General features: G+C 42.3%; 1 protein-coding gene across 5 annotated transcripts in view; it reads left to right on the plus strand.

Annotated features, from left to right (window-relative positions):
• The window catches only part of CD109 (CD109 molecule), a 133,322-nt gene that overhangs the window by 103,140 nt on the left and 17,494 nt on the right, over positions 1 to 12,688 (plus strand). For all 5 annotated transcript variants that reach the window (XR_012655499.1, XM_032764088.2, XM_075063804.1 and 2 more), the window contains 4 exons: positions 173 to 338; positions 1,392 to 1,582; positions 9,259 to 9,414; positions 9,502 to 9,567. Coding sequence is in view for 4 of the 5 variants with exons in the window: in XM_032764088.2 (XP_032619979.1) it covers positions 173 to 338; positions 1,392 to 1,582; positions 9,259 to 9,414; positions 9,502 to 9,567 (579 nt within the window). In the remaining variant the exon portion in view is untranslated. The remainder of the gene's footprint in view (positions 1 to 172; positions 339 to 1,391; positions 1,583 to 9,258; positions 9,415 to 9,501; positions 9,568 to 12,688) is intronic.

A 12,688-nucleotide genomic window follows, 5' to 3' on the forward strand; every position in this document is an offset into this window, starting at 1 on the left:
TATTTTCTTTTACATTAAAAACATGTTATTTCTCTTCCTTAATACATATTTCTTATACATTCTAATATTGCAATTTAATGTTGCTGTTGTCTACATTCGTTCTTTTGTGAACTGCTTTTTTAAATTCAGGTAGTTTTAAATTAACATCTTTCAATACCATCTTTATTCCCAGAATGCCCTTGCTGTAGCAAATGCTGCAAACTTCTTGGAAACTAAATTAGAAGAAGGAATTTCAGATAACTATACACTGACACTTGTGACATACGCATTGTCATTGGTAAAGAGTACAAAAGCAAAGGAAGCCCTGGATGTACTAAACCAGAGATCAGAGTGGCAAGGTACAGTAAGAAGCTCTTTATGCAGTAGTATGAGTGGATTTTCTTCCAACTTAAAGAAAAGAAATCCCTATTTGGCTGCATACAGACATAGGTTGTTAGTGCAGCATAAGGATCTGTTTAGAATAAAATAGAGCCCTAAAGGGCAATAATCCTGATGAAAACTATATGCAACTGAATAGGAGTTTGTTATGAAGGTGGGGTTTCAGGACCGGCGCTAGAGTTTTTCGCGCCCTAGGCGCACGACCATTTCGCCGCCCCGCGCGCCGCTTCTGCGGCTCCGGTGGAGCTGCCGCAGCCATTTCTGCGGAGGGTCCGTTGGTCCGCGGCTCTGGTGGAGCTGCCGCAGGCGTGCCTGCGGCAGCTCCACCGGAGCCGCGCGGGACCAGCGGACCCTCCGCAGGCACGACTGCGGCACATCCACTGGAGCCGCCTGCCGCCCCCCCCGGCAAAATGCCGCCCCCTGAAAATCCTGGCGCCCTAGGCGATTGCCTAGTTTGCCTCAATGGAAGCGCTGGCCCTGAGGGGTTTCAGCCTTAATGACAGTGTTCACTAGTGTGCAGTGTGATTATATTATTGCAGAACATGAGCTTGCGGCCTTCCCACCTTGTTATGAGTGCCCGTCAGATCTCACTAGCTAAACAGGGTCAAGCCAGGTCAATTATTCTGAAGATAAACCTCAAAAAAGCCTGGCCCAGCCAATACTACCAAGCGTAATGCTTACTACTATGATGAGTCCCATTCACTTCAGTGGGATTCTTTCTGGTACTAAGCACTATGCCTCTTTAGTAAGAGTTCTCTGAATTGGGTCCTTCTATAATTATACGTAAAGGGCTGATCCAAAATCCCTTGAGATCAGTAGGAGTCATTGTGTGGACTCTGATGGGTTTTGTATCTGGCATTCAGCCAAGCATTTAAGCACATGCTTAATTTGAACCATGTTCTGAAGTGCCTTGCTGGATCCTATAGGTGAATATAAATAGGCAGGTTTTTTCTCAGCTATTGAGCATTTATTCATGTCTTTGGCTCTGACATCAGTGATGTTCTCTTTTCCAGGAGACATTCGATTCTGGACATCTCCAGCCTCTCAGCTGTCTGACTCATGGCAGCCACGCTCCGTAGACATTGAACTTGCAGCTTATGCTCTGCTCTCTCACTTTCAGCAAGATAGATTATCCGAGGGGATCCCTATTATGAAATGGTTAAGCCAGCAAAGAAACCATCTTGGAGGTTATTCATCGACTCAGGTCAGACGGTCATCTTGATGCTTTGCTATATATAAATGTACTTTCCCAGATGTTTAAAGGTGTTTAGGTGTTGCTGCACTCAGCATTCTAATGCTTAAGTCTGATTTCAAAAGTGATTTAGGCACTTAGGATCCTAAATGCCGTTAATGGCCAATGGGATTTAGACTGAAGTGCCTAAATCACTTTTGAAAATGAGTCTTAGGCGCCTCAGTTAATCACTGCAACGTGAGAATGGCAACATCTAAATACCTTTAAACATCTGGGCCTTCACTTTTAATTGTTTTTAAACGTTTCTATAGCAAATAGTTTCTATAGCAAACGTTTCTATAGCAAATATGTAACAAATAGTTCTCATTAAGCACACACTTAAAGTCTCTGCTGGATTAGGTCTTAAACACAGACTATATGTTTTATCTAATAAACATATTAAACAAAGAAAAAGAAGAGCAGTTCAAATATTTTTAAAGGGAAAATATTAAAAAGAAAGCAACAAGAACTGAAATTGAGGGGAGGAAGTGATATTTTCAGCTAACAAAAAATCTCATCTGCATTTATATATCTTTCCTATTGAGGATGATATTGAAACAAAATCTGTTATTTTATTAAATGATTATGCTGCAGTCTGCATCTCACACCATATCTGCACCCTATTTTGTTGGTAACATCTTTGAGATCTCTCTTTTTTTTGTCTTTGTAGTATTTCCCTATTTCACAGGGTTGTTGTGAGGCTGAACTCAATTGAAGTGTTTGAGACCCTTAGATGGAAGATGTTCTCTAAATGCAAGAGGTCACTATTAGGCCAGGTCACCCCTCCTGCTGAAAAAGCCACAGAGGAGAGTTGGGGGGAAGATGTGAGAGAGCCCATGGAGGCTCCCCTTCCAGGGTTTCCTCTGTATTCGTCTTAGGGATAGAGGTGAGATTTGCCCACTGAATGGTGAGAAGGGGTTGGCCCTTGAATATTGCTGAAAAGTATGGCATCTAGTGGCTTTTGCTGTCCTGCAGATTCCCCAAGGTTTGTGGGGAGAATGATGAATGTCTACCCTAGCCTTGCTCCTGACACTTCCTCCCTTGGTCTTCTCCTCTGTGTGTGGGGGGTCCTGGGCCCTTGGACAGGGTATCTGTGGAAACAGGCCAGAGGAGATGGTGCTGGGTAATCAGCTGACTCTGCCTTCCCACTGGCAGGGTTCACTTTATGTATAAATCAATGTGACATGGTCTGATCCTTTATTGTTTTTATTAATTACTAGCAACAGTAAGGGACATTTCACACTAGTGCAACTGCCAAACTCTCTTTGAAAATTGTTACTGTTTTTGGAGTCGATGAATAGTCATGAAGAATAGCCAGTTGTCATTGTCAAATTACAGTTGTTCTTAAATGCATCTGTAGTACATACTCAGTATTGTCAGAATTTCTGAATGCCCAGTAAATATGGAAGATCTTCTGTACCTCCAGCTGGTATCCATTTTACTGAGATCACATCACCCAAGTTGTGTTGACATCCAACAGGATCTATACAGTACATGAGAATGCATTAGTTTAAGCTAGCTGTTTATCATAAGATGTGGTCTCAGTCAAGTACAATGTCTTATCTCATTCTCATTGCCTTTTACCAAGGTTCATATTCAATTCATTTTTTCAAATGTTGACAGTAATGTGACATATTAGTTCTGTTAAATGAAGAATAAACTTGTGAAACCAGTACAGTTTCTCACAGATTCCAGGATGTTCTTTGTAACACATTACTTCTATTAATTGAAAGACTGATTAAAGCAATATCTCAGTTGCAAATAGCTTTCAGATTATTTTCAGGATGGGTATTTTTATTTTGGAGTTTGAAAATCTAGCAGCATGTCACTGTAGTACCATCATGGTAAAGCTCACCAATGAATTTCATCCATCTTTTTATCTACTGTTTCTCACAATAAAGGTTAAATTCATCTATTTTAATTTTGACATTTCTCCAAATAAAATAATGTCTTTATAGTTTGTTCTTACTTAATTTTTGTGTGTGACCCCAAAGCATCTTTGTTACATTTAAAGAGTAAATTATTTTATATTAGCTAGAGCGTTTCCCTGACTTGTAAGAGATTTCCATATTGGAGAATTTGTGTCATTATCAAACAGTGAGGTTAGACAGCTGTTGGCTGTCTGTGTCATACTTTTCTAACTTAAACTATCATAAACTACTTTCTAATTTGTATGTCTGCACATAAAGTATCAGAATGTTTTATTTTAAAACATTTTTAATTTGTGTGTTTAAAGAGTAGTGTGGACAGTTTTATAAAAGAATAATGCTCAATTCAACCAAAGAATAATATATTCATAACATCCCTCATGGACATCATGCTCCAGGTTTGATATATGAATTGCTGAAATTCTGTTAAGGGATTAATATTCTCTTCTACTATTTTCCCTAGCCATTTACTTACAAGTAACCTCAAATATTTTATATCCTTGTTCAATCTGCATGGCATCACAATAACAGTTCATCCATGTTGACATGAGGGCTATATAAGTAGCCAGGCACTCAGGCAGCAGCACAGACAGCTGCAGCGGCACAGGAGCCAGCAAACAGAGCTGCTAACGGGAGTTTCAGTGGGAGTTTCCAGGGGGAGGTTGCAGGGGGGACTAAGGCGGAGAAACTAACAAGCCAGATAAGGGAGGGGGCAGGGGTCTGCCAGCAGCCCAGTGCTTGTTGGGGGCCTGTGGTGCGGTGTGTGGTGTGGACTGCCAGGCACAGAGTTGGAAGGCCATGACTGAGACAGAGGCAGCGGTGAGAGACACACTGAGGATGACCGGATGTGGAAGCTGTCAGTTGTCAGTGGTCCTTGAAGGGGCACTGAAAAGAGTTGTGCATGAAGTGCGCCTGATAGAGCTGCTGGAAGAAAATGAAGAGGACTGGAGATGGCAGGTGGAACTCGTGGCGAGTTTAGAAAGGGGGTTTGAGCAGATGGATGGAACACAGACCATGAGAGGCACCAGGGGATAACGTCGACGTGAGATGGAAGCAGGACACCACAGACAAGTCTGAGAAGGACTGCTGGTGAGAGAAGTGGACGGTGGAAGCATGTGATAAGGGAAGACCAGGCAGAGGAAAAAGACGGCGCCAGCGACGAGAAATGAACTCAGGAACAGGTTTGACTGATTGGAAAAAATTGAAGATGGAGCACAGCAGTGCTCGCTGAAAGGACGAGAGGCGAGAAAAAGGATGAGCAGCTAGTCCTGCAGAAGAGGGAGGAGTCAATGGAGGCAACACCAAGTATGACCCCAGAAGGCATTGCAAGGGCGATATGAAACGAGAGGAGTTGAGGCCAGCAGGTGCAGGGATAGACCGGAGATCAGCACACTGTCCACCAGAAAAGGCAGGTCTACGTGATTGAGAGATCCTTACTGAGAAGAATATGACAGCCTGTCACTAGAGCGTCGGAGAACAGAATGGGTTGTGCTGTCTGCCGGGTGCTAAGAATACAGATGTGACCTGGGCTGAAAAAGAATCCTAGGGAGCGGGAAAGAATCCGTTGATTGTCCTTTCATGTGGGACGAATGAACGGTAGTTTACTTCGCTGTACCTGTTATCAAGAGGACACTGCCAGACTGGGGAAGACGCTCAGGAAACGAGGCTCAGGTGATCTTCAAGTGGGGTTCTGGCCGGTTCCTGGAGAAGGCGACGAAGGTATGACAGACATTATGACGATTAACACTGGCTCACGTGCAGTGGTGCTATAAGGAGGGCTTTGGGATGTACGGTCATTGGGAAGCACTTACGGACGAACAACTGTTCTCTCGGGATGGACTTCCCTAAGATAAGGAAGGAATAGATTCTAGGATGGATGCTTCCCGACCCTCATAAGAGAGCTTTAAACTAAGGAAGTGGGGGAGATGGTTGGTTTGGAGATGTCCAGGAAGCATCTCCTATGCCATGAATTTACCTGGAGAGGATGTAAACAAGTTGAAGGGGATACGCTTGTAAGACCGAAGAAGAATTGCACCAAGAGAAAAAGCGGGGTGTAGAAACTTAGACTTACAGGTGTGCCGGTGGTGAATGTCTGTGCACAACGGCAGTAAGGAACGTCACTTGACGCCAAACGCCAAAAATTAAAATCCTGTACACATAATGCGAGGAGACCTAGGAACTAGAGGAGGAACTGGAGCTACTGTTGCAGAAGTGAAACCGGATATTGATAGGGATAACAGGAAACCTTGGTGAATAGTACCATGACTGGAGTACAGGTATTGGGGGCTAGGGCTGTTAGAACGAACAGGAGAAAGGCAAAGGTGGGTGGAGTAAGATTGTACATCAATGTTGAGGTTAACTGTAATGAATAAAACGTGATGGAATGGATAAGACAGGATCGTCTGCGGCAAAAATCACACTGGGTAAAAACTACAAGCCGCCCCGGAGGAGTGCTTGGGTGTGCTAACAACTGCCGGGATGTAGTTTGGATATGGAATAGAGGACCTCTTAATGTCATAATGAAGTAACACTAAGGGAAATGTGTGATCTAGGGAGACTTTCAACTTCCCAGATTATAGAACCTGCGAGGGCAGTGCTTGCAGAATAATAAGGGCTCAGATTTTTTCTGGATGTGATAGTGGATGGATTTTCTCACCAAGTAGTTTGAAAGTACCGACAAGGGGAATGCCATTTAGATTTGGTTTGGTGGCAGTGAGGGGAGCCCCGTAGAAGAAATGGTGGTGGGGACAACCTTGGTTCGAGTGATCAGAAGCTGATTCAGTTCAAACTAGAGTGAAAGGATAAAACAAAGGTAGAATCTGGGATTAAGGGTTCTTTGACTTCTCAAGGCTATGTTAAGAAGTTAGGAATTAGTTAAGGGAAGTGGATTGGACGGAGAACTTGTGGACTTTAAATGCGGATGAGGCCTGAGAATTACTTTTAAGTCGCAGCTGCGGAAATGTCGGTGTCTGCACCCAAGAAAGGGGAAAAAACCATGGGCAGGAGTGTAGGCAAGTGGCTGAAGCAAGCATCTCAGAGAGGGGAATTAGGAAAAAGCAGAAAGCTTACAGGGAGTGGAAGAAAGCGGGATTAAGCAAGGGAAGCTACATTAGTGGAGGTCAAAATGTAGGGCTAAAGCTGAGAGCTAAAAGCCATGTAGAACTGGACCTTTAGCAAAGGGAAATTAAAACCATAGTAAAAGGTTCTACAGCTCTACATAAATAAGAAGAAAACAAGAAAGAGAAGCTGGGGGCCGCTATGCTGGTGAGTCTTGCCCACATGCTCAGGGTTTAGCTGATCGCCATATTTGGGGTCGGGAAGGAATTTTCCTCCAGGGCGGATTGGCAGGGGCCCTGGAGGTTTTTCGCCTTCCTCTGCAGCGTGGGGCATGGGTCACTTGCTGGTGGATTCTCTGCAGCTTGAGGTCTTCAAACCACAATTTTTAGGACTTCAATAACTCAGTCATGGGTTAGGGGTTGTTATAAATGTGGATGGGTAGGGTTTTGTGGCCTGCTTTGTGCAGGAGGTCAGACTAGATGATCATATTGGTCCCTTCTGACCTACGAGTCTATGAGTCTGTGAGTAACAGTGTGTTTGCAGTTGCATTCAGGATGGAGTTTATGGGCTTGATTGTCTAGTCCTTAATATAATGTGCAGTTCTATTCACTTCAGTATGAGAGAGGTCTTGTAAGATCTGGCCTTCAATCAGTTTGGGAACCAAACACCTGAAATTTGAGTAGAGTGGTGACAGTTATCCCATTTTTTGTTATTGATTTCTCTCCTGTTATAAAGAGACCATCTTTAAGTATGAGAGACCAGACAGTGTTCTTGTAGGGTAAATCTTGGTCCTCTCCAGAGAAATGTCTGCCAGTTGCAACCTACCATTGATTTTCTTCTGTAGTCGATAATTTACATCTTCTCTACCATACCATTTCGTCTAAGTCCTCAGGCTGGAAATCCAAGTGGTAGTGATTCAGTCCTCTGTGAACTTCAGCAACTTCACCACTCAGTCTGGATTTTCCAGATTTTAAGGAATCAGTGAAGTAGATAATTTGAGAACATGGCTAGGACCAAAAAAAATATAGATTTCTGATGTTCCTGCTTGACTAGTCAGCATGTACTATTATATTTATGACTGGCACAGTCAGAGTTTGCATTGTTAGTGAATGTTTGCTGGCATATTATAATTTTTCTATTACTAGAAGGTGACCTAAGATTGAATAATTAAAACCTCTGTGTGCCAAACTCGCAGAGCCCGGTGTTTCTATTACCAACAGCTAAGAATAAACAATAAATCAAATAACTGAATTATGAAAAGGTCAAAGAAATACATAAATAATCATGACACAATTATAATGAGAACAGGACATTACAGTTCAGAATCTGTTATTGTTGCAGTAATTGCAAAGAGAATAGCAAATGCTTTAAACTTAATCCATTATCTGACAATGTGAAGACTCAGATTAAGTTGTTGTCTTGTTAGGATCCCATACTAAACTCAAGAGAGCCAAATTTTGAAAAACTGCCTTTTAACTTAGGCGTGTACTTTTGCACACCCAGATATTTTTGCACATGCAAAAAAAGGAGAATTTGTGTGCCTGCAGAATATTGACGTACAAACACATACTGTGTTTTTGGGTTCAGATGATTGCACAAAATGTTGGGAGCCAAAGGTCTGTAGAAGCTGGTTGTAGAAGCTGAGGGGAATTCTCTTTGAAAAGTTGGCTGTAAGACTGGGCAAAAATTATTTTTACATTTTACATCTGCAGTGTCTCAGAGGTACAGCTTTTGATCCAGCCACTGTGGAAGCCACTGTGGAAAAGTGCTGTAGAATGTCTGGTATTTTCAATTATTTCTGGTTAGGCCAGATTGTGGCTGGCTCATTTCCTCCTTAACTTGTCCTCCAACTGGCCAAGGCCTTTATAAAGATGTGAGCACGGTTCAAAATGCCACAGACCTTCATGGCATCTACAAATAAAAATCAAACTGCAGTCCAGAGACAACCCCAGAAGAAAGTTCCAGAAGTATCTGGGGCTGCATTGCCTTTATTACGACCCCCCCTCCCCTTGATCTGATGGGAGTCAGGCCTTTTAGTAGAGCCGTGATGCCAGAGAACATGGCAGGGGAGCACCGGGGACCTACAACCCAAGCAGAAATCAGGATCTCCCCATGGATGACCCTGGCTATCTGCATATCTCAGGGGATCTGGAGTTGGGGGGGAAATCTCAACCCCCATGACGAAATGATGTGGCAGTAACTGTGAGGTAATCCTCACAGGACTTTCCTCTTTCCTGGGTTTACTATAGGAGGGGTTGATCTGGCCCTGAGTAAGGACTTTGGGATGTGGCCCATTGTGATTATCACTAATATCTCATTTTATCTATGGAGGAAGCAGTAGTAATATTCCAGCAGAAATGGTTGTCATTAACAAACTGTCAGCTAGATGGACAGTGCAGATGCACAATAAGGGTCAGAAAGCCCCAATTATCTAAGATCTAGCCTACATACTGACTTAACTGAATTAGTTAGAAACTGATTATTTTATTAAATTGATGCAACCCTTATGTATATACTCTTAAATCAGATTAAGAGTGTCCGTGCTATGAGGTCGTATTTAATTTAATGCAACTTTTGGGTATAGACAAAGTTTAACAGATCCTGGCGCTCACCTAGTTTGCAGGCTTTTATATTTAATATAAAAGCATTTGTTTCTCTCAACAGGACACCATTGTGGCCCTGCAAGCCTTGAGTATATTTGCAGCTCTCATTACTTCCAGAAAAACAAAAATTGATCTAACAGTGACTGGACCTAGTCTGGAAGCTCCAATAACATTTTCAGTTGAAACTCAAAACCGTTTTCTTCTTCAGACCAAAGAGGTACTGTAGAAAATAAGGAGAACTCTAATCAATGCTGTCACTTGAAGGTTTTTTTAATATGTTTAAATCACCATGTCATTCTTTCAGATTGCACCTATGCAACCGACGGCCATTTCAGTTTCAGCAGTGGGTGTCGGGTTTGCCATCTTTCAGGTATGCAGGAAGATATTTTATACTTACTCTTTTTTTAAGGTCCTTTTTAAATGTGGTTTTTGATGAAAGAACGTTAATAGGAAATTTCTTAAAACTAGATAAATAAGAAGAATTTTGTATTTATATGACAAGAGACAAAGCAGGTGAGGTAATACTTGTCTCTCTCATCAACAGAAGTTGGTCCAATAAAATATATTACTTCACCTACGGTGTCTTTCTCATATCCTGGGACCAATATGACTGCACAAAACAACATTGCACGCAACTTGTATTTATATAGCACCTTAAATGAACTCCAATTCTGTGCAGACTTTTCCCCTGCACAATCACTGAATCCAGTGTGATTGGATAGGTTGTAGAACATGGGTACACTCTTAGTAATTTATAGATTACCTTTCCCACTTCTGAACTGTCACAGTTATTTAAATACTGTACAGCAACACTTCCCTTTCTGCCCTAAACAGTTGTGAAGAAGGCCAAGTTCTCTTTAGCAGGATTTTGCCATTTTGTGCTACTCTGACAACACAGAGGTCAGAATCTGCCTGCAATCTGCCAGTAGAGAATTCTTTGCACCAACCACCCATACCCCAGTATAAAGGAAATATGAGGGAGGAGGAGGGAAGGAAAAGAAGTGTAGCGGAACTTCACTTTGCCAAACCTCTGCTCGGATCCAGAGGACCTTATGGTATGAATTCAAGCAGGCCCAACTTAATTTTTGTCTTCTCTGTCTTAAACTAGGGCTGGCACCAATTGGTCCTCAGAGGAACCAGTAACTGGCTCCCTTATGCTTCTCAGTCTCCTAGCTAGCAGAGCCTAGCTGCCAAAGGGAATTTGTTCATTATGTTCAATGAAATTTCAGAGGCAATTTATGTAGGGAAAAGTAGGAATATAGGAATTGCCATTCTGAATCAGGCCTCCCTTCCATCTAGTCCAGTATCTTAGATGATGGTAGTCACTGCAAGATGCTTCAGAGGAAGGAGCAAGAAACCCTGAAGCAGACAGTATGGAAAAGCTAGATCTTATCTAGCATTGGGATTAAGCCCATTCTTCTATATTTAAAAATAGAGATCACTGTATATCTGGGAGTTATAGCCTATTTTACCACAATGCTTGAAAAGGCTCCCACCATTACTATGCCTACTCAAGGAAAATTGAGCTTAATCTATCCTGGCCATAAGTTTTAAGTTATAAAAATTCCAATTCCAGTTTCTTATAATCTGTTTGACCTTCTCTTCGATGTCCTGACACAGCTGGGAGACCAGGAAAGAGAACTTAGAGCTTATTCTTTTAAAATGATAAATATTTGGATAAATGACATTTACAAATAAATTTGCATGACTGGACATTATCAAATGAACAGCAGTTAAAGATATGTACATTGTTCATTCAGCATAAAGCTCCAATGACTGCAGACTCATAAATCATCAGTTTTTTTATGCATTTACATAAATGCTAGTTGTGTTTACAACAAAGTTCCCAGTATGTTAGAGAATAATTTTAGATTCCACACAGTGGGCCAAGATGAGAATGAATATCTCAGTGGGGTAACATTTGCTCATCCATCATATCAAAAGGGCTGGGGGAGGGGAACTTAGCAGAGATGGATTCCAAAAGCAATGATATTACTTAACTTTCACCATTAATGAGAAATACTGTATAATGTACATTTTAATAGACTATTACAATAACTAAAGTTAAAAAACAAAACAGATGCACAACGGTCTACACTACTAGATCCAGTTCATCTGCTTCATCTAAATCAGGGGTTCTCAACCTTTTTTTTCTGAGTCTCCCCCAACATGATATAAAAACTCCATGGCCCAGCTGTGCCATAACAACTGGTTTTCTGCTTATAAAAACCAGGGCTAGCGTTAGGAGGTAGCAAGCAGTGCAATTGCCCAGGATCCCAAGCCACAGGGCTCCCAGAAAGCTAAGTTGCTCAGGGCCCTGGGCTTCAGCCCCATGCAGTGGGACTTCAGCTTTCTGCCCTGGGCCCCAGCGAGTCTAACTCTGGCTCTGCTTAGCGGACCCCCTGGAACCTGCTTGTGGCTCCCCAGGGGGCCCTGGGCCCCTGGTTGAGAACCACTGATCTAAATCAGCCTTTGGTTGTATTTCTTCTTGTAGCTTAGAGGCAGAGATGCTGCAGTTTCATCCTTACCCTTTCTTCTTGCAGCTTGGCAGAGCAAAGACTAGGCATTGGAGTAAGGCATTTCATCAAATAAAACTATTCCTAGGTGGGACCACCTCTTTCCCTTGGTGGGGTTGCTTTTCAGGAGGAAGCTCTGATATTGTTCAAATCAGATTTCCCTTTTTCCCAGCTGCAAGCAGGAACTGGATCTTGTCTGCTAAATCAGATAGCATATGACAGCATGATCTTATTTCTTCAGCTGGGTTCCACTGTCCTAAACTTATCAGAGTTCAGTAGTCAGACACTCTATTCCGCGGATCTGACTTTACCTCCAGATGTAGCATGTCACACACTGATTCATTTAAATACTAGAAAGTACTATGCCGTCTCCTGTTGGGATCTCAAGGGCTGACCATTCTTGGAAGAGCCTTAGTTCTCCACAAGATAGAGTCTTAGAAAAATCTGTGTAGTTCTTGATGACTCTGCTAGTTACTTTGTGACATTCTCTGACATTGGTCTCAGTGGGCTGTAAATGAGTTTCAGCTGCCTCTTCTTCAAACCCTCTAGGTTGCCATGAAAATTGCAGAGGCCGACATTTTTCTTGTAGTTTCTTGGTCTTGCAGTTGATAAACTTGCGTAGCAAGCTATTGTCCAGGCTTGGAGAGGAGCAGGATTAGTTCATCCCTACATTTTGAAAAGGAAGGTAGCTCTGGCCTGGTATGGGCAGACAGTGTGCGTGTCCTAAAGAAATTGATCTTTCCTCTCCTTAAGCCTTTTGGACAAAGGGCCAGATCCCCAGTTGATGTAAATCAGCCTATCTCCATTGAAATGGAGCCACAGTGATTTACACCAGTTGAGGATCTGTCTGGAGATGTGCAATTTCCCAACACATTTTCACCAAGGATAATAAATAATTAAAAGAGAGAAAAAATTAGTTGGAGATAGAAAATGCTGCAGATACGTCCTTCAACAAATGCCCTCAGCGAAATACAT

Source organism: Chelonoidis abingdonii, chromosome 3 (assembly GCF_003597395.2).
Source record: "Chelonoidis abingdonii isolate Lonesome George chromosome 3, CheloAbing_2.0, whole genome shotgun sequence".
Taxonomy (NCBI): domain Eukaryota; kingdom Metazoa; phylum Chordata; order Testudines; family Testudinidae; genus Chelonoidis; species Chelonoidis abingdonii.